Source organism: Artibeus jamaicensis, unplaced genomic scaffold (assembly GCF_021234435.1).
Source record: "Artibeus jamaicensis isolate MK-2021 breed Jamaican fruit bat unplaced genomic scaffold, CSHL_Jam_final scaffold_916, whole genome shotgun sequence".
NCBI classification, from domain to species: domain Eukaryota; kingdom Metazoa; phylum Chordata; class Mammalia; order Chiroptera; family Phyllostomidae; genus Artibeus; species Artibeus jamaicensis.
In genome coordinates this window covers 29,068,034-29,094,723 of record NW_026522059.1, presented here as the reverse complement: position 1 = coordinate 29,094,723, position 26,690 = coordinate 29,068,034, and the positions used below count along the sequence as shown (strand labels likewise).

Sequence of the window (26,690 nt, the reverse complement as noted above, 5' to 3'; positions counted from 1 at the left end):
AAGGCTTTGCCAGGCCTGCAGTGCAGGAGGGAGAGGAGGAGGAGGAGGAGGAAGAGAGAAAGGAGAGAGCAGATCAGGAGGGAAAGAGAAGGGGAAGGTGGAAAAAAAGAGTGGGAAGAAGGAGAGGCCTGTGAACATGGCAAAGACCGTGGCTTTGTTTGTATCCCATGACCCTTATAGGGAGATATACCAACTTTTAGACAATCGGAGCATAAAAATAATGATGGTGTTAAAGGCTGAACTTGGCAGCCCAAAATTTATACGTTGAAGTCCTAGCCCCCTGTACCTCATAGCGTAGCTGTATTTGGAGACAGGGCTTTTAAAGAGGTAATTAAGGTAAAATGAGGTCATGTGGCCACCCCAAGACTGTTGGTGTCCTTATGAGATTGAGACCGACCCATCGCAGGAAGACCGTGAGAAGACACGTGGAGAAGACTGCCACGTACCAGCCAAGGAGAGAAGCCTCTGAAGGAAACTGGCCCTACGGACACCCCTTGATTTCACACTTCTAGGAAATAAATTTGTTAAATCACCCTATCTGCAGTACGTTGTTATGGCAGCCCTAACAGACTAACGCAGATGACGACATAACCCACTGAGCAATGTAAACATCCACGAGTATTCCCTAAATGAATAATGAAGGGAGGAAAAGGGAAAGTGCTGCATTAAAGTATTGTGCAAAAGGAATGGTATAATGAAGAAAACTATGATTTTGTAACCATTGTAAAAATAATTGATCCAAGCAAGAATATTACTATATGATGAAAGTAGCAGATAAAAGTTTGCTGAGAATTTGAATACTTACTTAAAGCTTTCCCCCATAAATTACAAAGAGTAAAATAACTTTTCAGTGACGAAACTTAACAAATATTGCCTTAACTACACTATCAATAATAGGACAAACGGACATTATGTGCCTCTTAATGTGAATACACAATTATGTCTGTGTGTTCCCGCTCAAACAGCATCACCTGAAAATAACCATGAGGAAACATCAGACAAATCCAAACGGAGGAATGTTGGCCTGTTCTCATACAAACTGTCCAGGTCACGAAAGACAAAACTGAGGGGACGACTTCGGATGTGGGAGCAAAGTAGACCCAACAACTAAATGCAATATGTGGTCCCGGGTTGGACAATTGACCAGAGTTGAATACGAGGGTGGATTAAATAGTATTGTATCAACCTTTAACTTCCTTGTGGTAACAGCACTGAAGTTATGTAAGACGAAGACTCATCGCAAATCTAGTCTACCAATCAAGAGCCACTGGCCACAGTCATCTCCTCCTCTCTCCAGCCATTTAGTGATTATTCAGATGATCCCTCCTCCCACTCCCGCGGCATCATTTCTATTCCAGCTTTCCTCTCGGCCTGCACTGCACCTGGCTCCTCGTCCCCGCCCTCTCCGCTTCCTAATCTCCGCTCCCGGACTCCAGGCGCACCCCGCGGCTCGCTTTCCTCCGCAGGTGCGCACCGCAGCCCCGCGCTCCGCAGAGCGCGCTTGCGCCCTACAGCCGCGGGAGCCGCGCCGCCCGGGTCGGAGGAACTTCTGCGCTGCGGCGGTCGTCGCGGGATCCAGGCTCCGAGACTGATACCGCGTGGGGCTGAGCAGGTGGCTGTACTCGCGCGCTGAGCCGCACTCCTGCCCGCGGCGGCGCCACGATGGGCTGCTCCAGCAGCGCCCTCGGCAAGGCCGGCGACTGCAGCAGGCTCCGCAGCGGTGAGCGTAAGACCGGCCCCTCGCCCGCCCGGGCCTTCCAGTTCGGGTCCGCTCGCTCCCCGGGGGTCCGAAAGGGGCGGCTCGTGCCCACCCAGCCCGGCAGGGGGCGGGCTCCTCCCTGAGGATGGGAGTGGTACCCTCAACGCAGTGCGACTCCATCTAGAAATTTGGAACGGCGCTGCTGTGACCCAGGGTGCGGCCCGAGGCGCCGGGCTCAGGGCCCGGCCCTTCGGTTGCTCTGTCCCCCGGTGTGCCCGCCGGCGTTAAATCCCTAACGCGGCTAGGTGCCACATTCTCTTAAACAGATGAATAATTACCTGTCCTCAACAACAGGTGCTATTTAATCTCCCAAAGTACGAAACTGCAGGTCATATAAAGGTGCAATTTGCAGGGAACCATTAGCTTCGGTCGTAAGGAGAGATGTATACCCATTTTCTATCAAGACCGCTTTGCCCTCCTGAAAGAGTGTCAGCATTGGTGATGGCCAGGGGGCGGAAAGTACAGCTGGACAGTCACTCCAGGTAGGTCGCGGTACTTCTGCAGAGGTCAGGTACACTTTCTCCTGTACTTGGTTTAAGTATTTGACAAATACGCAAGTGACAACAAGTGGTCATCACGGAATCTTATAAAGAAATTCAGCAAGTAAATATATTTTGAGTGTCAAGTATAGAGTATAACAGCCAGGTTGCTTGGCTAGATGCTGGAGATAAGGGAGACTCCACTTTTGAAGTTTTGAGGTGGATGAGACAGACAGTAAGCAACTTAAAGGAATGATTAAGAGAGATTCTGACAGCGAGAAGTGCCGCGGAAAGAATAAAAGCAGATTACTGAAGTAGAGTGGCTGGGTTTTACAGCTGAGGCACTTAGATTTTGAATGGCCAACGTTTTGGACAAAGCTCTGAAGCAAATTCCTTCAAGCTAGTTTATGATCTTCTTCGAGACTAACTTTAGGGGAAATTTTATACTCTGATGAATTCCTTTTCTCGGGTCTTCTTTTAACACGTTGTGTTACTCAGTTAACACAGAAACAGCTTCCGGTCTGATTTTTGTAGTAGAGAGGGCAGGGTTTTCGTGAGCGCTGTTTCAAAGCTGGGGCACCGAGTCCTGGTCAGTAATGTTTCGCTGCACTCAGTTTCATGGCCTATGATGATTTATTTCTAGCTTCAGTAGGTAGCAGAAAATTAAAAAAATTAAAATAGGCAAAAGCTAAAGCCATATTTAAAAGTGACCCCAAACACCTTGCAGCTGACGATGTGACAAGATGGAAAACCCATTCCCAATGCCTGGTGCTTGCTGACCTTTGCCCCAAGGAGACGAAATCCTCTGCACCCCAAATACGCTCTCAAAAGGCTGGTGCAAGGAACAGTTTCTTTTTTGTTTCATGTATTATTTTGTGAAATCAGGTGGACTTTGCATTCTGCTCCATATTACATCCTTGTTAATTTCAACATGAAAATTGGGAAAAATGGGAAAAGCTTCAGGAGGATACACCATATTATTTCGGCCTCTCCCATCCCCTGCCCTGTCCTGAGTCTCCCAGGAGTGGCACCCTGGTTTAAACAGTGAAGCATTAAATCATCATTACAGAATTTTAAACTGATAAAAACATGTATTGCAGGGAATGTTACTCTTGGGGAAGAGCAGAAGAACCCAACAGATAAAATGGGGTTTTTAATCCTCTCACCAAATAGTGAATGACCTTTAAAATTTTTTTATCACTAATATTAATTACCGTGCACATGAGTCACAGCCACCCTTTCAGTGATTGTTCATGCTTTCCTTGCTGGTCTAAGTTTATGCAGATGTGGATCCGAAAGAAAGGTTAAAATACATGACCACCAGTTTTAGTGCACAGAAAATGAATTAATACATTGCATAAATTGCTCAATGCACATATTGAATCAATCAACAGGTGTTTTGCTTCGGAGCCTCAATCAGACAATACTTTCATGTAAGTGGACACCGTTGTATGGTCATCTCCACTTCACCTCCATGACATTGGAGGCTGGATAAATAATTCATTCCTGTTTCTGCAGCTCAAAACTTCTTTATATAAAATCCCAAGTGTGAATGTGCTTTTAGATAGAAATAGTCCACATTTATTAAATGTCCTGTGCATACATTTATTCACTGTGCCCCTCTCCCAACCCCAGTGCCTAGCAATGCTTGGTACATAATTGGTGAGTGAATTGCTTTATTTAATCCTTATAACAATGCTATGACTATGATTATGATTTCCCCATTTTGCAGATAAAAGTAAATAATTTGCCGAAGGCTCCAGGCCTCCGAAGAGTCAGAGCTGGGCTTTGAATTCAGGTACTCTGATTTCAGAGCTTGACCTAGTCCTGTGCCAGAGATTGGGATAACTAGATTTAAATCTGTTTTGGCCTCAAGTCACGCTGGGTCTCCAGTAGAGGAGTGGTCATTCACCACTCAGACAACAAAAGAAATATAAATAAAATATAACAGAGTATTTATTATAATCCCTAAATAAGATATATGTTATAATAAATATAAAAATATGATATGTAGTACATATATACGAATAAATAATACAAATACAATGTTATAATAAATATGTATTTATCTCTGAGTCAGTAAATACGAAATTTATGTATTCCTCTGAGTTTAACTAGGAGCGTGAATATTTGGAGGACATTCAACTTTAGAGATGTTTTAAGCAGAATACGTAGATGTAGAGACTTCCGATGCCTTCTATAGAGATACAGATAATCTTTATATCATGAGATTCTTTTTTAAAATTTATTCTTTAAAATAGATTTTATTCACTTATTTGAGAGGGAAGGGAGGGAGAAAAAGAAGATGAGAAGCATCGACGTGTGAGAGAAACATTCATTAGCTGGCTCCCCTTTGCATCTTGACCAGGCACTGAGCCTGCAACCCAACCATGTCCCCCAGCCCCAAATCCTTCGCTTTGCCAGTGGGCCCCCAACCGAGCCACACAGTCAGGGTTGTTATTTAGTTATCGATAAGTTTAAATGCTCAAAGGGTACAGCATTACACGGATTCCGTGTCCAATGGCCTCAGCAGGAAGGTCGCTTCAGAATGTAGCACCAACCATGCCACTGTTTCCATGAGCACGAGTTACCTTTCCCCAGGTGACTCTGCTTTTGTCTGGTTTACCACCAGGAGTCCCTGTGTTGTGCTTTCCTTTGTACACATAAGCACATCTTGTGCCTAGATAGAATTCCGTTTCATCTCAAGCATGAACACCTTCAATTTGAAGAAGAGCCGTGCACTCCCTCTGGTTCAGAGACCCCATTTATAGCCAGCAAAAGTGGCCACAGACCACAGCCTTCCAGACGTATTTGGTGTTGTAGAAGGCCTGGTCCTGGCAGGCCTCAAAGTTCAGCAGCAGGAATTCGACTCCAAGAGACTCTTCTGAGTTCACAATATCAACCTCAGAACCCCAAGGGTTAAAGCTGAAATACATCAAGTAGCCTGTAGACTGGATTCATGTTGATAGTTCCACCAACAACCTTCTGTTGCTGGCTTAAGAACAGTTGTTTGTTTTTTAAGAACTGTTTATTATACATGATGCAGTATTAGACTGTCAGCAAAAGAACAATAAATAATGGGTTGAAGTAGATTACCTATCTGTAAGATCTTTTACAGCTCTTTTTTAAAAAAATAAATTTTGCTTGGACATTTTTTTTTTGCTTGGACATTTTCAAAGAGTTTTAAAATTTATTTATTTAGAGAGAATGGAAGGGAGGGAGAAAGAGAGAGCGAGAAACATCAGTGTGTGGTTGCCTCTCACATGGCCTCCCACTGGGGACCTGGTCAGCAACCCAGGCACGTGCCCTGACTGGGAATTGAACTGGCAACCCTTTGGTTTGCAGCCCAAGCTGAATCCACTGAGCTACACCAGCCAAGACTTTCTTACAGCTCTTAAATCTATGAACACTAAGCTATGAAGGTGCTTATTTTCTGGGCTCCCACTTAAATCTGACAGTGGGACTGGTTAGGAAGCTGCGAGACTGAATAGGGAAACCCATTCACGGGAGACATTCGTTCGACCTGGGAGGCCCTAAATGCTGCTGAGCTTTTTCTTGCCTCCAGAGACCACCAGCTAGGGAAACTGGTGGGGAATGGCCTCCGGTTGTAAATAATCCAGTCCTTCAAAGTGGAACAGTTCTCGTAGTCACACAGATTTTTACTCAGTGTGCTGAAATGTGTGAGGAAAGAGACTTTTTTTGTTTTCAGAAGGACAATCAGACAGCGCGGGCAGGTAGCTCAGTTGGTTGGAGCATCATCCCGTACACCAGAAGGTTATGGGTTTGACCCCAGGTCAGGGCACAGACCTGGGTTGCTGATTTGATCCCCAGTCTTGGGAAATGTACAGGAGGCAACCTAATCGATGTTTCTCTCTCACTTCTATGTTCCTCTTTCTCTCCCTTCCTCTCTTTATAAAAATCGATAAACATATCCTCAGTGAGGATTTTTTTAAAGGCCAATTAGACAAATTAAGTTTGGAATTTCTTCTTTGTAGAAGCAAGTTATAAATATTGGGCAATTTCTGTTCTTTTCAATGCCATGAGTAGCTGATGGAATCTGGACACAGAAGTTTTGTGGACTTCACAGACTTGAATGGACCCAAAGGTCTCTGGAGCCTTGGCCTCTGAACCCTCCTCCCAGTGTGGCCAGCCCCTGAGGACATGGCTAACCCTTCCCTCAACTCTTTTCTAAAATAAATGCCGTCTCTTTGTGGCAGACTTCTTCCTGAGATTTTACAGCCTAAGCACCAAAGTGGACAAAGTAAATAGATGGTAATTATTGACAAATTCACTGCTAGGTTAATGTGTACCTTTCCACTGGCAGCCAGTCATTCATTTGTTCCAGCCTGCACTCTCACGGGCTGCCTGGAGTCCCTGCTGCCTGGGTGAGGGGAAGAGGCTCGGGTCACACAGTTTTGTCAGTCGTTCTTTGTACTGTGGAGATACCTTCAGTCTTCAGACAGTATTTTCACACAGTGAATTTCAGTCCTAAGTAGGCAAACTTTTTTTTCATAATTGAATAACAAACATGACTAACACTAAAATGAATTTTTATAGGCCTTTCTTGCGTACAGCTATTATAAAAATGGGATTTCTTTCTTTTAAACGCTAAAAGTCTCTGAACTGAGTTCTGTATGTCTTTGTGTCCCCTCTCGAGCCTGGCACCCAGAAATGTTTGTTAAGTCCTTGTGGTAGGCCTGGTTCTTATGCACGGCTCATTGAAATGGAGTATAAGAACTGAGTGCATGGCTCAAGGAGTTGAAGACACTTGAAAAAGACATGCAGTGAAAATCATACCTCCTACCCCAGCCCCACCGTCTGCTCAGCTTTGATCTCACCCAAAGGTAAAATTTCTTTTGTATATTCTTCCAAAGCTTTTTTGTACATTGCAAATACTATTTCTCTCTCCCATCTTTATTCATAATATGTGGTGTATTCTAACCACTAGTCTTCACTTTGTTCTTGTCACCTATCATTATGAAGATTTTTCTATATTGATACCCAGAGAACTTCTTTCTCCTTTTTTACACTTGCTCAGTAATACATTGTGGGATTTATTTAATGAGTCCCTTGTTGAGAGATATTTAATTCATTTTCCGTCTTTTCCTGATGCAAATGGCTGCAGTTGAATTCCTTCATACATACATCATTTTGATTGTGTGAAGCGTAACTGCAGGTCCATTTCCCAGAAGTGCCATTACTAAGTCCAAGGGTGTGTGCATTTGTAATTTTCATAGAGAGCTGCCCGAGTGCCTTCCGTAAAGGTTGTGCCCATTTACACTCTCACCCATACAATTAATCTTTTATTTTTTTAACCGGAAGGCTTTGAAGCAGCTGCATTGAAACATGGGTGTAGCGTGGGGGTCAGGAGACAAGACAGGGGCACCTGCTTGGTTCCAGGTCCTGTAGTCCACAATCTCATTTAGCTCCTACGAGGGCATTATAAATAAAGCAGATATTAGTATTACCAAACACAACTATGAAACTGCCGCTTAGTGAGGATTAGTAACTTGTCTAAGGTCTCAGAGCTGCGAAGTGATGGGTTGGGGCTTAAGTCTAATGTGTGTGACTCCCAAGCCCCCCCCCCCAAACTCCAGTTCCATCTGAGGTCTGGGTCCAGTTCTGCCAGAGCTTGTCATGGTGCCGTACACGTGGGAGAAATGCAGTCCAGCTGTGTGGAGTGGGTGGGTGGGCAAATGAACGATCGACAGAGATGGGGATTCAGGGGGGTGAGAGCACTATTTAGAAAAGCAGAGACAGTAGGAGTCAGAACCCAAAGAACAACAGAAACTGGAAGGTAACTGGCCCAGGTGGGCTTGGGGAGAAAGTGTTGGGTTGTTAAGAGAGTCTTCTATGGGGGGGGGGTCGGTAGTAGGGGGAAAATGAGGACAACAAAAAGAAAGAAAAAAGAAAACAAGAGTCATCTGTCATACAGGAAAAGGTCGACACAGCGAAGCAGGGCTTTATCGTGTTCTGGTAAATCACGCTTCTGTAAGGTGGCCACATCTGCCAGCTCCTGTGTACAGTTTCACTTACGTTAATGTTTTACGACATCAAGTTTAAAATAAAAACCTAATACTTGCGGGGGGTGATGGAAAGGCTCACCAAAACTGATAAAAAAACATCAAACTTGGCTAGGTTTCAAATCCCGGAGTGTACAAGTGTAGGTAGTACTAGATAATGCTTGCTTTTTATTTTTATTTTTTTATTTTTTGAAGTTGGAAGACCAGACTAAAGCCCTGCAGTGAGTGCTGCCGTCTGGGAAACACTGTAATGACCTCAGGAGCTTCTTTGTGGCCCAGGGCTGTTGCCGTTGTCCACTTCTGTGACCCCTCCCTGGGGACTGCCATCAGACTCTGGAATTCATTGTTTTGTATATACAAGGGCGTCAGAGTTTTGCCCTTTAAGCTTGAAGACTGAAAAAAAAAACATTGTTTTTAACAGTTAAAATTCCATGGGAATTCATGCTTTATGGGGGGGGGGGGTGAAAGAAGCCAGACAATGCCAGTATGCTCAGAAACAAGGGGTGGTCATTGGCAAAATGCAGAGAAAAGAAAGGGTGAGGACTTGCTCCATCACAGGAGCAACTTCAGCGGACACCACTTTCTTCCCCCAGGGGCTGTGGGGTCCCTGGGGATAACTGGGCTGGACTGGGACTGGGTGGTGGTGGCTGTAGCCCCGCACCCAGGAGGTGTGGGTGACCCTTGTTCCTTGATGGTCCCTTTGGCCTCTCCCTTTGGCTTCTCTAATAACTCACAAGACTGTGAGAGGCCTGATAATATGCTCTTTATTCGTACCAACACTTCTTGACTTTTTTTTTAAAGCTTTTATTTATTTATCTTTAGAGGGAAGGACAGAGGGAGAGAAATATCAATGTATGGTTGCCTCTTGTGCATCCCCTGCTGGGAACTGGCCTGCAACCCAGGCATGTGCCCTGACTGGGAATCGAACCTCGACCCTTTGGTTCACAGCCCATGCTCAACCCACTGAGCTACACCAGCCAGAGCCACTTCCTGACTTTTAAATCCATGTGGCTTGACTTGCATTGGGTTGAGCACACCATATTAGACCAGTTTAGATAAATGTAGTGCCTGAATGCATGTTAGCTAAAAGATGCTAATCATCTGAGCCTTCCGCAAGTTGGAATCTTTTTGCTTATGGAGGGTGTTGCCCCAGTAACATCAAAGATTGCTGATGACAGATCACCATAACAGATACAATTATAATGAAAAAGTCTGAAAGAGAATTCTCTTATTGCGAGAATTACTGAAATGTGACACAGAGACACGAAGTGAGCAGATGCTATTGGACAGTGGCACCGATAGGGTTGCCACAAACCAATTTGTTAAAAAAGCAGTACCTGCAAAACACGATAAAACGAGGCGTGTGCAGTGGACCTGCCTCAGGGGACTGTCGGGAGGGCCAAGTGAGATAATCCACGAGGAGTGGTAGGCGCAGTGCCCCAGTACCCGGCAGCTGCTGCTTTTCTTCTAGGGAAGGATGGTGGGTGAGGCCTGTTTAGGTCGGTGGGTCAGGGGTCACGGTTCGCACATACCAGAGACATAATCTTCACTTTCTCCTTCCTGTTCAGCGAGATGCCCTTGATTTTGTAGACTAGATTTCTGCCCACATATTGGATCACCATGTGTCAATAATGACCATCAGTCAATGAAACTTGTCTTTTTTTAGTGGTGAATACTGTTGATGACTTCAAAAGTGATATTTTATGCAATGGCTTTTTTGAAATAAGAGTGTATCTTACAGGAATCTAAAAGAAATCAAAGACAGTGGAATTGGAAAAGTCGTATCTGAGGAAGGCGACTATGTCAGGGCAGAGGACTGGCTCTGTGGCTCTTCAGTGCAGGAGTCCCCCCCCCCCCCCCGTCTCCCTGTGGGCTTACCACATGTTCCCAGGTATCTTTCCAACTACAAGTTCTTGTTTCTCTGTGGTTAAATTTAAAAATTACGTTTACCTTCAAACTATTGCCTTTACTTTGTGATGGTCAAAACTAATTTTTTTAAAGATTTTATTTATTTATCTTTAGAGGGGAAGGGAAGGGGAGAGGGAGAGAAATATCAATGTATGATTGCCTCTCCTGTGTCCCCTGCTGGGAACTGGCCTACAACCCAGGCATGGGCCCTGACTGGGAATCGAACCGCGATACTCTGGTTTGCAGGCCCACGCTCAATCCACTGAGCTACACCAGCCAGGGCAAAACTAATTTTAAATATGTAAATTCAAGACTTTCTACTAAGAAAGAAAAGTAGTTTGTCTGATTTTTATTTGCCTTCTCTAGGATTGTTTTTTGGCTGACTGTTTCATACTTGGCATTACATGGGATGTTGCTTAAGTTCACCTCTCTTCAAGACGAGTGCCTGGTTAACATCCACCAACAAGAAGAATGCCCCTTTGGCGATCAGCATTTGTACCATGGCACATAAGGACCGTATTTTTACAGACTTTGATGAAGGAAAGGGGCGACAATATGTAGAGTAGCACCACAATTAGCTCCACAAATGTTTGTTGGATGGATGGATAAATAATAGAATGGGACTGAGAAGAAAGCAAAGTGAACAAATGAGAAGGAAGATGCGTGGACTCTCCCCTTGGAGCTGACTCACGCTGCTTCCCTGGTTTCCCAAACTCAGAAGCTGTAAGAACCTAGAAGTGGTGGCAACAAGCGAAAATACCAAGACCCCCCCTCTTCTCACTGATTCTCTAGAAAACCCCACAGACAGGCCAGTGAGGACTTTGGGGTATCCGTGTCAGACCCACGGGACAGGAAATGCTGACCTCAAGTTTTTCTCCTTGTTGGGAAGAAACTTTTCATTTCTGATTAGGGTAATGAACTGAGTTGATAAGCTTCTACCATAACGTGAATTTCAGGTATGTTAGCTCTAGTTCTAATCCTTTCTGTAATGTTGGCCTAGTTTTTAACTTCTTTGTGTGCCTATCACAACGGTGCTTGCAGCCAGGCTCCTGTTAGTTCAACTGTCACAACAGATTTGTGCACAGAACAACTTACAGCAGAATTGAGAGAGAGAGAATGAGCACCAGAGGATTAGGCCCAAAGCAGTGTATGATTTGATCAGATGTAGGGTTCAGAAAACAGACACACCTTTAAACAACCTCGGCTGTGGAAACAATGCATCTGCCCTCAATATTTATTAGGTAACAATACAGATTGGTCACAGAATGTCTCCTTTTGTGGGCAACAGGGCTCACTGCTTTTCAAATCAGAGGGCTAGAAGAAGTGATGTAGTACCTTCTACTACCTCTAGGAGGCGTGTTGAGGATTCACAGAGCCCCCCCCCCCCCCCCGGGGGACAGAACGTGTGGAGATCCTTGGGTAAGAGGTAATGAATGTGTAGGTACCAAGTTGGGCTTAATGAGGGAAATAGTTATTATTTGAATTTCCCCAAAGACAGTAAACTCTAGGATGGCAGGGACCAGATCTTCCCTGTTAACTGCCGTAACCGCCGTGCTCAGCCCAGAGCTGGCATGCAGGAGGCACTCAATGAATGTTTAGAAATAAAATGGAATCAAAGCCAACAGTGAAACATGTTTATATATGTACGAAAAGCTATCAGTGGCTCGTATTTTTTATTTATTTTTATTTTTTTAATTGATTATGCTGTTACAGTTGTTCTATTCCCCCCTTCATTCCCCTCCACCCTACCCCCCATCCCCACCATTCCCCCCTTTAGTTTATGACCATGTGTCTCAAGTCCTTTAGATTCTATATTTCCCATGCTATTCTTGCCCCCCCATCTATTTTCTATCTACTGTCTATGCTACTTATTTTCTGTACCTTCTCCCCCCATCTCCTCCTCCCACTCCCCTGTTGCTAACCCTCCTTGAGATCTTCATTTCTATGTTTCCACTCCTGATCTAGCTGTCCTTTTAGTTTGCTTTCGTTTTAGGTGTGGTTGTTAATAACTGTGAGTTTGTTGTCCTTTCACTGTTCATGTTTCTTTAACTTCTTTTTCTTAGATATGTCCCTTTAACAGTTCATATAATAAGGACTTGGTGATGATGAACTCCTTGAATTTGATCTTATCTGAGAAGCACCTTATCTGTCCTTCCATTCTAAATGAAAGTTTTGCTGGATAGAGCAATCTTGGTTGTAGGTCTTTGGATTTCATGACTTGGAATACCTCTTTCCAGCCCCTTCTTGCCTGTAAGGTCTCTTTTGAGAAATCTGCTGACAGTCTGATGGGGATTCCTTTGTAGGTGACTGTCCCCTTAGCTCTTGCTGCTTCTAGGATTCTCTCCTTCATTTTAATTTTGGCTAATATAATTATGATGTGCCTTGGTGTGTTCCTTCTTGGGTCCAACTTCTTTGGTACTCTCTGAGCTTCCTGGATTTCCTGGATGTCTATTTCCTTTGCCATATTGGGGAAATTTTCCTTTATTATTTGTGCAAATAAGTTTTCCACTGGTGGCTGTTCCTTTCCCCCTTCTGGTACCCCTATAATTCGGATGTTGGAGCGTTTCAAGATGTCCTGGAGGTTCCTAAGACTCTCCTCATTTCTTTGAATTCTTGCTTCCTGACTCTTTTCTGTTTGGCCATTATTTGCTTTCTTCTGGTCCACTCCATTGATTTGAGTCCCAGTTTCCTTTTCACCGCTATTGGTTTCCTGTGCAATTCCATTCATTTCAATTAGTTTCGCCTTCATATGTTTCTCTAATTTGTGGCTATAATCAACCAGTTCTGTGAGGATCCTGATGACCAGTGTTTTAAACTGTGCGTCTGAGAGTTTTGCTATTTCTTCATCTCTTAGGTCTATGGGCTCAGGGACTGTGAGAATTTGTGACATTTTTGGTCTGTTCTGGCCTTAAGTGTGAGAAGCACGCCTGACTCCCAGGTCGCTGGGTTGTGACACTGTGGGGCTTGGAGCGGGAAATAGCGCCCTCCTGCCCCGCCGCCCGCCCGGCGCCGGGCCCAACCGCCCACTCCCTCGCCTGTCCGCTCGCGCACAAACAGGCGACCACAGTCAACATGCAGTACCGCTTCCCTGCTTTCTCCTCCACGGTCGTTCGCCTGGTCACTCGCTTGGTCGCTCACTAGGTCCAACCCTGCGCCTGGATTCCGCGTCTGGACTCCGCGCCTGAGCCCTTCTGACTGAGTCCTCCTGTGCAACCCCGCTCCAGCAGCTACTGGTTTCGCCCCTTACCGGTCAGGCTGAAGAATTTGTTGTTAATGGACTTCCGAAAAGTTCAATTTTCCATGTTTTGGCTGTGATTTCTGTTGCTAATATTTAGTTGTCCCTAAACTTAGTTGTGTGAGAAGGCACGGCACATCTACCTATACCTCCATCTTGGCGGAAGTCCTCAGTGGCTCGTATTAATGCCAGTCAAGTCTGGTCAAGTTATGGCTGATATTATGAATATTATTTCATTATCTCTTACCAACCATGCTCTGTTTTTTTATTGGAGTCATAGTTACTCCTGCCATTTACCCATACTTCACTGAATTTCTTCACTTTGACATTCAGAGCACTGGGCAGAAATCACATCACGTCAATACCTGCCACAGGCCTTTGGGTAACAATCATGTTTTATAACTTATCGTTGTAACAACAGGACTTTATAGGTCAACACTGACGGCTTTATAGTGTTTAAGTGACTTTTATCCAGGTCACTGAAAGATGCAGTTCGTTCTTTCTGTTGCAGGGTTAGTTATAGTTTATGGACGGGGCCACTGTGAGCCCCCAGAGGACGCTTGTGAAATTGGGAAAAGAAGCCCTCTCCACCCCTGATGCCTGCGGCCGTGCAGGGGCATGCAGACTGGGCTCAGCTCTCCCTCCCCCCCTCAGCAGGGCACCCTGGTGCGGTGAGAAATCTGCGTGGCTGTATCCCGCACCCCTGTTTACCGAGGACCTTCTCACGTCACACCCCACGTTGGGTAATTACACACATTATCATCTCGGCCAATTCCCCTAACAAGCCTGAAAGGCAAACATAATATCCTCATTTTACAGATGAGAACACTGAGGTTCAGAGAGGTTGGGAACTTGTCTACAACGCACAGTTGTGGAAATGATGGACTCAGGATTCACACCCAGCATCAGAACAGTCTGGGAAGCTCCGCTCCAGCCCAGGAGGAGGGAGGTCAGACGAATTCAAACACTGCACTTCCCTCCTCAGTGAGGGGTGAAAATGTTCTGAAGGCTATGCAGTCCCGCGTCTGCAAGGAAATGTTAGTGGCGATTGCAGACTTCATCACTGAGTTCTCTGGTTTGAAACCACCACTGTTGTCCAGCCTTTTCATTTACTTATTCTGAATGTTCTTTTCTGAGTAGACTGAGAAAGATACCAGTACTAGAATGAATGGAATTGCCTTACTTGTCTGTCTCTCCACCATAGTCTCTTCCTTGCTAAAGCCATCATGTGGAGTGTAAGACTGGTGGCAGCTAACACTGATTGTCACCTGGGGGGTGCCACTCGCTGTGCTGGTGCTTCCCAGGTGTCACTGTGTAATCCTCACGACAGCTCTGCAGGTGATGAAACTTAGGCGCCAAGAAGCTTTGTAAGACTAGTAAGTGGAGGAGACAGGATTCAAACCCCACTACAAGTGTCATTTTCAAGGTGAGAAGACCTCTGTCCTCTCTTTTAGTTAATCAACATAAGTACAAAATGAATCTGTCACTACTCTTTGAGCATTTTTCTCATTTTTTTGGTGATCATTTTAAAGGTGGTTTAGCTCCTTTGGGCTACTCCAGGAAAACATTAGAGAGAGTGATATTCTTTAGTAACATTCCCCAGCTTGGGGACTATTTTCAGGTTGTGCTATAAAAATACCACGCTTTAAGGATGTTTGCCTACATCGGGTATACCGTTAAGATGAGGAAAACTACACAAGAATGGAAATTGGTACTGTGATCATGGGCGTGAATATTCTACTTACGGTAAAAACTGATGGGTCCCTTGGACACTTAAGCTTGAGATTTGGGGGAAAAGCTTGACTTAGACTGATAGCATAATATATTTTTCAAAAATGTAGAATCGTGTGGCTATGATTTGGGTGTCAACACATTTCCCCCACTGCTTTCTGCTCTGGAAGAATGATGTTTTTAGGGCACGCCCAGAGCTGGAACAGCTGGGGTGAGCTGGCCAAGCTGATCACTGTCATGACTATTTCACCAGAAAAAACGATTTGGCAGATGTCTGTGATTCGTTTACTAACACATTTCCCTGTTAATTCCCTAGGGCAGTCATCACCAGAACATCCATTGTGTGATATATAAGTGAATTGTCTTGTCATAACAAATTTCTTTATAGGCCTGAGAAATCACTTGGGTTAAGTTACCTGGCGTGCTGTTAATCTGAAAGCCTCGTTCACGATGAGGCCAGAGGGAGCTGCAGGGTAGTTCTCCTTCCAGTTCTGTCACTCGGACCCCTGGGGCCTGCAGCCTGTGCCCTTAATCTCACAAAATCCTTCCTAAACGCTGCTTCTCCAGCCTCAGGCTCTGATTCAGCTCCTGTCCAGGAGGCAGGCTGGGAAGTGACTTGGTGTGAATAAATGTATTAAGAAGAGAAACAGTTGGAAGTGAGTTGAATTAACCATAACACGTAAACCAAGGAAGCGAAGAAGCATTTTGAAAACAAAATATGTTCACCCCAAGTCATAGCTTAGTATATGGCCCAGTTCATTTAAGCAGATGTTCTTGTTATATGTACATGTGACAATATAGACATAGCCCAGATTACCACATAATTACTATTTTAAATAATTCTGGGTATACAATTAATGAATGGAAAGGAAATGTGACTATGTACGGGAGAGGGTGGGGGTGACGGGGAAGGAACAAAAAGAGCTAAGCCTTTATTTTGTATGGTGGGAGTTTAATGGAAATGCCCACTGAAAAATCATGAAACAGCGATTCATGTAGAGATACAGAAAAAATGTCCCTCCCGAATAGGTAACAGAATGAAAATATTTGCTCCCAGAGAAGGGGAGGCAGTTGTACACCTTACCTTTATATAAGCACACAGTTCTTACTATATGCAAGTATAGCTAGGATAAGAGGTAACTTAGGGAAAGCTGCAAAAAGAAAAACCATTTTTGGGAAAGAATATAGAAGGAGAACTATATCCCCTAGGGGCCCGTTTTAATGTGCTGGTTTATTTTCTGCCCGTAGCTCCCCCTCCATTTGCGGTTTGCTTTTCCTGTCTCCCTCCCTCCCTTCCGTTCAGCATCCACACACACAATATATACCTATAGTTATATATGAAATTGATAGCTGGCTGCTTGGGCTCTTAATTGTACAGCAGAACTTGTGCTAATAAACATTTTATATGCATTATTTCATTTGATGAATGCAGCCGTGAGTGCTAATATCTTAACATATATCAGAATTATTTTCTTATTTTAGCATATGGCTTTCATGGTCATCTTTTTTCATGGTACAGTACTCCTTCACCCAGTGGAATATTTATCTTCCCCCCCAGTTTTAGACTTTGAAGTTGTTTTCCAGCTTTTGCCATTGTAAAGAGTACTGGGATGATGTACTTTGCCCCAAAGCATTTTCCTGACATTTATGCTTTCAGGATAAGTTTCCAGAAGTAGGGTCAGTGGGTCAGAATATAAACACGTCACCACGTTGGTTTTCCCACCCGCTGTTTGAGGTGCGGTGGTGGCGGCTCACCTGCATCTGAGACAGGTGGGAGGGACAGAGTCACAGCAGTTTCACAGCTGTGATCCCGGGGAACGATTCCCCAGGTCACACGGCTGGAGGAAGAGCCGTGGTTAAAATGCGTGTTTGCCAACTCTCTCTCGATCTCTCTTCCCACTTCACCCCGAAAACAAAATGAAACTCTCTGGCTGCATGGAACACGCCACCTTCCTTCTCGACATCTCAGTCTTTACCTGGTGGGGCTTCCCTGTCACGGGGCCTCTTCCTTTCACTGAGGGTCATCTTGCTTTAGGAGGAAAGAGGCATTTCAGGCAGCCCCAGGACCACTCATGGGGACATCTTCAACCACGGCTACGGAAGGGTGGAACAGGGACCAGAACGTGAGAAAACAAAATACACTTAAGCAGAATATGAGACGGGAGCCATTAGAATGTGCATGAGCAAACAGGGAAGAAAACGCTGTGGTTTTGGAGGACCTTAATGTTTAAGGTGAGGTGTCAGAGCTGAAGACAGCAGAGAGATGGAGTTAGGGAGTGTGTCCAGGTCATGGCGTGGCCTTGCTGTATACTCAGTGTCCCCAGCACTGTCCTAAACTGGTCCATCTACTTCTTTTTTCTAAAGGTTTTATTTATTTATCTTTAGAGGGGAAGGGAAGGAGAGAGGGAGAGAAATATCAATGTATGGTTGCTTCTCATGCGTCCCCTGCTGGAAAGTGGCCTGCAACCCAGGCATGTGCCCTGACTGGGAATCGAGCCATGGTTGTTTGGTTCACAGGCCCGCGCCCAGTCAATCTACTTCTTGATAGCAATGTGCATTGTCAAGATGGAAACCAAACAATAATGTCTATTTTCATTTTATTTTTCAAATGAATGACCAACAAGTAACTTCATATATGTATTTTCTAACCACAGAAGAGAGTGAGTCCGGCTTTGTCCAACCCAAAACGCTTATACTGGGAAGAGAAGCTACTATTTACGACACGGCACAAAAGGAAAGCCTTCCTCCCCTAGAGAAGCTCAAGATTTCATCAGTGTCTACAGCTAATGGTGTTAAATCCTTCCATGGACAGCCCCTGGCACAGGATGCTGCAGACCCACCAGGAGCCACAGAGAAGACTCAGGCTCTGGAGGGACCCGGGGAGTCCGGGCCACTTCAGCCAGGTGGCACACATGATACTCAAAAAGCAGAAGAAAAGAAAGATGTGGAAATGGGGACAGGAGCCCAGCCTTCAGAAGGAAGTGCTGAGACTGAACCTCTAGTGGGGGAAGCCCAGAGTCAGCCTATGAGAACAGCAGGAGGGACGGCCTCCGCTGGAGTAGTGGGTGATGCTGAGATTCCGCTAACTGTCGGAGAGGTGCAACCTTTAAGAATAGCTGAAAAAATGCCACCTCTGGAAGCAGGTAGAGAGCCACAACCTCAGGAAGCGATGGGAAAGCCCCCGCTCCTAGAAACTGTTCCCAAGGAGACTGAAGCTCCAGAAATTTTGGAAGGAAGTCAGCTTGTTGAAACAACTGAAGAGCACGAAGTTCAAGAACCACTGGGAAGAGATGAGCAGTCCCAACTTCTAAAGACAATGCCCAGAGAGAAAGGATTTATGAAAATACTGGAAGGAAGTCAGCTTGTGAAAACAGCTGTAAAGAATGATTTGATTCATAAAACTCCTGAACGTCCAGAAAACATGGAACAGATTAAACCTGAAGGAGTAGTCGGGAGCTCGGAGCATCCAGCAGTAATGCTAGGAGCAGACACCGACATGGAAACGGTCGGGAAAATCCACACAGACAAAGAGGACCACCACATCGAAGGTAAGGGTTATGCTGTTGATGGTTCAGGGTGTTCCGGGGGCTCCAGAAGAGATCCCCTCTGGGGACAGGGGGTGGCTAACATATCGCCAATGAAGTCTCTGTCACAGGTGGCTAAAGTTCATTTGGCCCAAACCAGAAAGGCTTTCATACCTGGAAAACAGGTGTTTGGCTTTCCAGCAAAATTTTCTAAAGCAGAGTCTGTGTCCACATTTTTAACCTAGAGTCTCATCATTGAATAGAACTGAATATGTTCTGCATAATAGAAGGCAACGTGTTAAAATTTCTGAATTTTTCCAAGTTCATTTCTGTTGAGCCCCATGCATGATTATGAAGGTCCAAAGTAAAGATGAGTAGATGGTTAGTGGGGGAATTGTCCTTCTAATGATAGACTGCACACTAATGGATCTTATCCTTAGAAAGTCACTGTCAGTCTGCACCTGTCCTGCAGTCTGTTCACCATTAAGAAAAGACTAGAGAAAATGTATTGTGTTGGCATATGGTGTTGTTGAAATGTGCTTTACCAGCCTGAAACAAGTGGTGGCTACACTGTTCATTATTGACATATAATAAAAAATGACATTTTAAATTTATTTCTTCTGGAGCATGATTCACACTTTGGCAAATTCTAGCTTTACACTATAATTAAGTGAAGCATCTATCCATCTGTTTCTTAATTCTTTCATTTATTAACATGGCAGTGTTGGTGTGCTTCATCATATGCCGGATGCTAGGGTGCAGAAGGAGTAAGACATAGCTCCTGTCCTCAAGGGGGTCACAGGCTAGTGGGGAGAAGGTGGAATTTAACCAATCCAGCGAAGTAAGCACTTGAAGTGAGGTATGTAAAGGTACTGTGGGAATCACAGGGGAGACACAAGAAAACGCACATATTTGTTAGACCAGGGTTGGCAAACCCAAGTCTGTAGGGCCTAGGATAATGACAGGGAGTGAAGTCAGGGGCCCAAGGAATGTCGAGCGGAGCCCAGGGGGACCTTGGTGACTAGGAGTATGGTCCCATCAAAAGAGGTGGCTGCTGCTTGGCTGCACCCATGAGCTTGGGGGCCAACACTGTCCAAATTTGGACTCGTTGCCATAGGCAACTCAGAGGATCTGAGAGAACCAACCCAAAACCACCAGAAAAACTTACTCTTTAGACCTAAACATTAAGAGCTGTCCCCATTGGGAACCAGCCATGGGTACTCCATTGTCAATGCTACAGAGCATCTCTTAACATCTCCTTTGGTCACTTTTTCAGGTGAGACAGGAGAAAGGGTTGAAACGGAGAGGGAGAAAGTAAGTGAAGGAGCTGAAACACAAGAAGAGGAAACCGGAGAAGCCGTGGACCTTTCCCAGCCACAGAGATCGGTGTGGTGAGAGAAGGGTGATGGACCCGAGCGTTATCACAGAGGGCAGGAAGGTGGCGTGAGGCTGTGGTTACAGAGCTTAGCTTTCAAGGTCTGTGTGTTCTATACGAGTGTGGTTATCATGTTCTTGATTACATTGCTCCATAAAACGACTTAGCTGTAAACTGATTTTTTAGCTGCTTAGAATATACTTTTAAAAAGACAATAGCCAGAGCCAAGAACAACTATGGTTTATGAGACTGTAGGAGTTGGAGGGTGTTTTCTTCACTGAGCCGTGGGTCCATTCAGTATAGAAAATGAAACCCAAAATGAAAGAATAAACCTTTAGGTGTAGGTGGCTAAAGGAGGGAGTTAGTAAGTTTTAGGGAGCTCAGGATAATGAAGTCACACAGTTATAATTACTATGGAATGAGAACAGCAAAATGGGGCAAGCTCTACCTGGGATGTCTTTCCTAGCACAGAATTTAAAGCTAGTAAAACCTTAGCAAGTATGTCATCGAATTACCTTCTCCCTTAAAGTCTATCTATTCATCACGTTAAATACGTTAACAAAATCCTTGTCAAAGGAACTCACACTCTGGTGCTGCTGCAAGATCAGACATTGCCCCAGGGAAAGGCTACACGTTTTCCATGTGCCATTTTGAATCTGGTGATTTTACCCTCAAGTGAGGTGTTTCAATGACTGGGACCCTTTTGGCATTGAAGTTATGCCAAAGTAAAGTGATTGACTTTAAAGTAATTGATTTTTAAATGTGTTTCAAAGGCAACAAAGAGCAAGAATGAAAACAGGCTTGTTGCCCCTGTAGAGTTATTCTTTGGGCCCAATTCTTTTTTAGATTATTGTGATTTAATATTAGGCTATGGAGGTGGAAAGCAGCTAAGAAATCAAGATTTTAAAACCATTTACAATACTTCGTTAACATTAGCTGATGCGCTGTAATAGAAACTCACTTTTAGAGAATCTTTCCAAAGTTGCCAGGGGTTTTGGTAAGTGCTTATATGTGAATAAAAGTAATAGCAACCTTGCCCACCACTGAGTGCCTCTGTGTATGAATATCAGGATAGAGATATATTCTGGAAGCATTTGGTTTCTTTACCTTATTTGTAAATATATCATCTTTTTAAAAGATTATTGCTCAGCTTCTGAATTAAAATGATTACTAAGATGAACTGTAATTAAGAATATAGGGTATAGTTGGAAGAATTATCATTTTTATCCTGAGTTTAATAGTAATTCGTGTTTCTGACTTTGAAGAGTTGAGGTGGCCAGCAAGCATGGCGGCTCGAGTAGCTGACATCATTCCTTCTGCTGCAAGGAGAAGCTGGATTGTGATTTCATTGAGAGCAAGGACTGTTGTGTGTATCAGTGTGTTCAGGCATGTAGCCCCTTTACAGACCATGAGAGGTGCTTAATAAATATTTGTTGAATCAGTGAATGCATAATGAATACCAAAGGCTCCCATTTACATTTACTTCATCACCAAAGGATATATTTCAAATACACATTGAGATAACGCTCACATTTTCCCACCAAGGCTACTCAAGCTCAATAACAAGCTATATATTTGGTGTAGTTCTGAAAAGAGCAATGTTTTTAGGTCAGAAAGTAACACAAAGCAGAACTGATGTAGCATCTTTGAAGTTACATTTTGTAATCCAAACTTGTTTTTTCCTGACCAAAAGGTATTTTTATAGAGATATCTAGTAAGTAGACCGTGTCAGAGCTTAGTGTAAAATGTGAATGATCACCTTAAAAAGTGGAATTATACGTTTATCAAGTACTGAAAGAGTAGGTAAGATTCATTTACTTCAGAGGCATAAAGCTTTCTCCATCGTGTGGATTTTTTTCAGTATCTGACATATGTTAGAGACCTGTTTGGAATTCATGCTTGAAACAACTCTTTCTCAAGAACATTGTTATATAGTTGTAATGTAAAAGTTTTCAATTTTTTTATTAATCCCATTATTTTCTATTGATGACTAAAATCATTCTCAGGCAAAATGGAAATTTGTATAAATTTGTGGTACTTTCTACACTTTTACCTTTGGCCTTTAATATGGTTACTAACACCTTGTTTAGAAACTGTTCTTATTCTTTTAGATAATATTAAGTTTTTACTCAAAACTTACAAGGAAAATTAAAATGTTCATGCTATTTGAATATTCCAAAATTGAAATATTCCAGCTAAATAATGTTAATTAATTTTAAAAACAAAATTAAACTAATAAATTTCTATAGTAAAACTCAAATAATACAGAAATGTATAAAATAAGCAGTGAACTTCTCCCTCCTATATCCCTTAGTTTTTCTACACAAAGATAATGAAAAGTTTCTCATGTATACTTCCATAAGAAGGTAATGTCTATGCCAGGCTATATGTATATGCTAAAATAGAAGTGTGTATTTACATACCCACATTTAAAGACACAAATGACAATTTACTAGCCCTTGTGTTATAAAAAGTGCATGTAAAATCACTGATCTATCCTTTCCTGTGTTAGATAGTTTTTCTTTGGCCCAAGACTGATAAACTTAGCATAGCAAAGTGCATTCTGATACTACGTCCCCAGTGTCTGAGAAGAGATTATCATTTTTGCCACCAGATTAAAAATGTACAAGTTGGAAAGAAGGCTTGAGCTGTTTATAATGAATTAATACAAAAACTACCATCAGGGTTGGGTTTTCTAATCCTGGGTGCTCTATAGCCACTTTGTAGCCCAGTTTGTATTCTAGTAAGATAATTTCAGTATTTTCTATTCCTAACTAGAGGGTCAAATGGTGAACAAATGATCTGCTAGCTAGCATCCCAGCAGGGACGTGTGGATGTACCAGCAGAGGGTGCAGCTGCAAACTCAGCTCCCTAGTCCACACTCCAAAACTCTTGGCCAGAAGTGCTCTGCATCTGGCCTCCTGGGGGACCCACAGGAATGCAGCATGTGCTCAGTCTGTGACCACATTGTTTTTCTCATTTAGACTTTGGTGTAAGAACTCCTGGGATAGCTAATAGCTTTTGAGCAGTCAAAACACCCTTACCTCTTTTCTGTTTTTTTAATCCTCACCCGAGGATATTTTTTCACTGCTTTTTAGAGAGAGAGGAAGGGAGAGAGGAATAAAGAGAGATGAACATTGATGTGAGAGGGAAACATTGATCAGTTGCCTCCATACACGCCTGGACCAGGGATGGAACCACAAACTTTCGGTTACGGGATGACGCACCAACCAGCTGAGCCACACCAGCCAGGGTCACTTTTAACAACAACTTTATTCCACACTTGGCCTTGGATTTAAAATGGCTTTTCAAGGAAAATATCTTTTTCGCATCTAACTAATCAAAGAGTGCTGGATCGTCATGGTCAAATAACCATAGTAGAATTTACATCTGTGCTCTTTTGGAAAATGCAGTGTCAGAACATTTAACATTATGAGCATCTGAGTTTCATAATTTGGTGATGCAGTTAATTCTGAATTGTTCCACAAAAGCCACCATAAACCCATTCATGTAGTCCACACACATCTGTAAGGTAAAAGGAGAACCATCTTCTCCTCTTTCTTTCCTCACGCCAAACAGCAAGGCATGGCTGTGTCTGAACATTTGAAAGCATTTACTTACAGGCTGTCTTTTAATCTAAATCTGTCAGCTCCTCTCCTCCCCAGAGCTTACAAAGTTAATGAGCATTTGGCTATAATCTCAAGGTTTAGTCGCAGAGACAGAATCAGTGTAATTTCAGAGAGCAGCTGATAGGTGTGGAATTGCTCTTCTGAGTTTTTGTTACTATCAACAAGTTAGGGAACTCCCTGGTATTACTACAGAATACAATTGTAGGCCTTTAGCTTTACCTCAGCAGTACCACTCGGCTAATTTATCAAACAATATTTCAGATATTGCAAGCTAACAATAATAGTACCATTTCTGCACCTAATTAATGAAGTCTCCAGACATCAAATCCAGGCTTTACTAACTTTTTTTTTTAAAGATTTTATTTATTTATCTTTAGAGAGGAAGGGAAGGAGAGAAGGAAAGAAACATCAACGTGTGGTTGCCTCTCGTGAGTCCCCTGCCAGGAACTGGCCTGCAACCCAGGAATGTGCCCTGAGTGTGGTTTGCAGGCCCACACTCAATCCACTGAGCTATGCCAGACAGGGCTAGGCTTTACTAACTTTTGAAGGTGGAAGAAGGACCAGTCCATATTCAATTAATCTAAGTTACCCTTTCAGTTTAATACTGTGCCACTGTCCTCAATAAACACACTCTACTCTCAGCTGTTGGGAGCAGAGATCTGCAAGCCTTAACAGTTTCTACAAAAAAGAATTCTGAGAAACCATCAAGGGATACTAATTTTGGTTTGACATCTGCCTTTTTTTTCTTGTAGAATATAGATAGTTCTCAAATTTTTCTTAGTAACTGTAGTTGGCCCTGGCCAGGTAGCCGAATTGATTGGAGTGTCATCCCAACATGCCAAGGTTGCAGGTTCGATCCCCAGTCAGGGCACATACAAGAAGCAACCGTTTCAGTGTGAGGGCAAACTAATAGTTTATATCAACCAGTAGTTATTTAGTGGATCAGTATGGATTTGCTTCAAGTTTTCTGGATATCACAATTTGGTTAAAAAGCTTTTTGATAAAAATAACACTGCTTTTATCTAAGTACTTGAGTGTGGCTACAGTGATTATTTAGGTAATAATTGCAAAGAAGGACTCCTTTATTATTAAGATAATTTTTCTTAGTATAAAATGAGCACATGTTCATGGTATAAACTTCAGAAAATATAGACCCTAAAAGGTGAAATCTAAGTATTACATGTAATTCAATAAAAACCATGTTGATGTATATGAGGGGTGATTATTTATAGTGTTGCAATAACAAGTTAGCCAAAGCACAACTATTAGCAGGACTTTGTCTATTACTCTGAGAACAGGGCTTCTGGATTTGCCTCACAGGAGCCTACTGGGGTGAGCAGGTTAGAGAGAATGTTCCAGTAAAACTTGCTATGTAGTAAATATTGGTTAGTGTTACAGAGAGAGTGACTATGCCCAATTTTACTAGCACTTAGCTGATGACAATTGCTGATAAGCTTTTGATATCTTAGGATAAAACACAGAGTAAATATTTTATTTGGCATTATTTTAAATATTTTTGAATTGTTGACCAAATGCTAGAAAAAAGATTGTGAGCTCTTCAGAGTGCAGGAAAGTGCCTTACAGGACTCAGGACATATTTGTTGGTCTGTAAAGATTTGTTGATGACGAATGCTCTTTATTCTCATGTAATCATGAAACTTTCCTTAGTACTGAATATAATTGGCTGTAGGGGAAAATATGGCCAAAATCCTTACTTTGTACTTTTGTACTTTGTACTTCTGGTTCCATATTTATGATTTTGATTGAATAAACATAAGTAATAAAAATGTTTGAAAGCTTTTCTCAGTATATATATATTTTTAAATTTATTTATCTTTAGAGGGGAAGGAGAGAGGGAGAGAAACATCAATGTATGGTTGCCTGTAGTGCATCCCCTGCAGGGAACTGGCCTGCAGGGAACCTGCCTGCAACCCAGGCATGTGCCCTGACTGGGAATCGAACTGCGATCCTCTGGTTCACAGGCCCGTGCTCAATCCACTGAGCTACACCAGCCAGGGCTCTCAGTATATTTTTAATCTGAGTTTATTACAGAACATCTGAAATTACTTCTGACTTATTGTGTCCTTCCAGAAAAAGCATTCTTCACACTTCACATTGTCAAAGATAAAGAATATGACCACAGCAGGAAAATACAGGTGACTGTTTTTAGACATCTCATCATTTCTGTAATGGTAACACACTTCACAGAGATAGCTCTTTCTGTATGCTTGAAAGGCTAACAGAAGTGCTCCTTTTCACAGGTAACAAAATCTAGTGATTCTCCTTTAGTGTGGAGAGAAGATTCAAAACCCCAATCCAGCCACTAATGAGTCAACTAACCTGGGTACCAGCATTTTATTTCCAGCTCCTTAGGGCTCACGTTTGAAGTCATGACCTATCTATAACTATGTCCCTTTTGCCCAGCCAAGACAGAGTTATCTAATTTCCTGGCTCCAGTCGTTGATTTAGGAATGGGTCCCTAACCTGAGCTGCATCATTCAGAGGCCTCTCCGAGACTCTCCTGCCGGACACAGCAGGAAGTGATGTCCTTTTGCTGGGGTTTGCACCCTGGTGGTCTGTATGTCTGGGTCTGCAGCATCTCCCCCAAGAGACAAGACGGTGCCATGAGGTTTCTAGAGCATGCACACCTAATGCCAGCTGTGCTCTGGACTTCTCTGTTATGTGAGTCTATGGATTTTTTTTTTTGCTTGCTTATACTAGTTGCAGTATGTAGCCTTTTCAGACTGATTTCTTTCACTTAGCAACATGCATGTCTCTTTGTGACTTGATAGCTCATTTCTTTTTATTGTCAAATAACAGAACACCTTCTATCATCATCAGTATGTACCAGTCATTATTCTAAGTGCTTTATACATATTAATTTATTTAATCCTTACCTATCTTTGTAAGGTAGGTACTAGTAATATCACCATTTTACAGATGAAACAGAGGAGACATGTTACAGGAGAAATGGAACAGAGAGCTTAAGTAACTTGCCCAAAGTGGTGGAACAGGATTTGTGATTTG

General features: G+C 43.2%; 1 protein-coding gene across 2 annotated transcripts; it reads left to right on the top strand.

Annotated features, from left to right (window-relative positions):
* Positions 1-1,311: 1,311 nt before the first annotated feature.
* ERICH5 (glutamate rich 5) lies at positions 1,312-26,324 on the top strand. Of its 2 annotated transcripts, none has more exons than XM_053660940.1 (4): positions 1,312-1,720; positions 17,790-18,683; positions 19,936-20,050; positions 26,121-26,324. In XM_053660940.1, exons 1-4 carry the CDS (start codon positions 1,663-1,665, stop codon positions 26,125-26,127), a joined length of 1,074 nt encoding a protein of 357 aa, XP_053516915.1. In that variant the 5' UTR covers positions 1,312-1,662; the 3' UTR covers positions 26,128-26,324. The 2 variants fall into 2 exon arrangements, with proteins under 2 accessions (XP_053516915.1, XP_053516916.1); XM_053660941.1 differs by lacking the exon at positions 26,121-26,324 and adding an exon at positions 21,300-25,467 and having other exon boundaries at positions 1,313-1,720.
* The last annotated feature ends 366 nt before the right edge of the window (positions 26,325-26,690 follow it).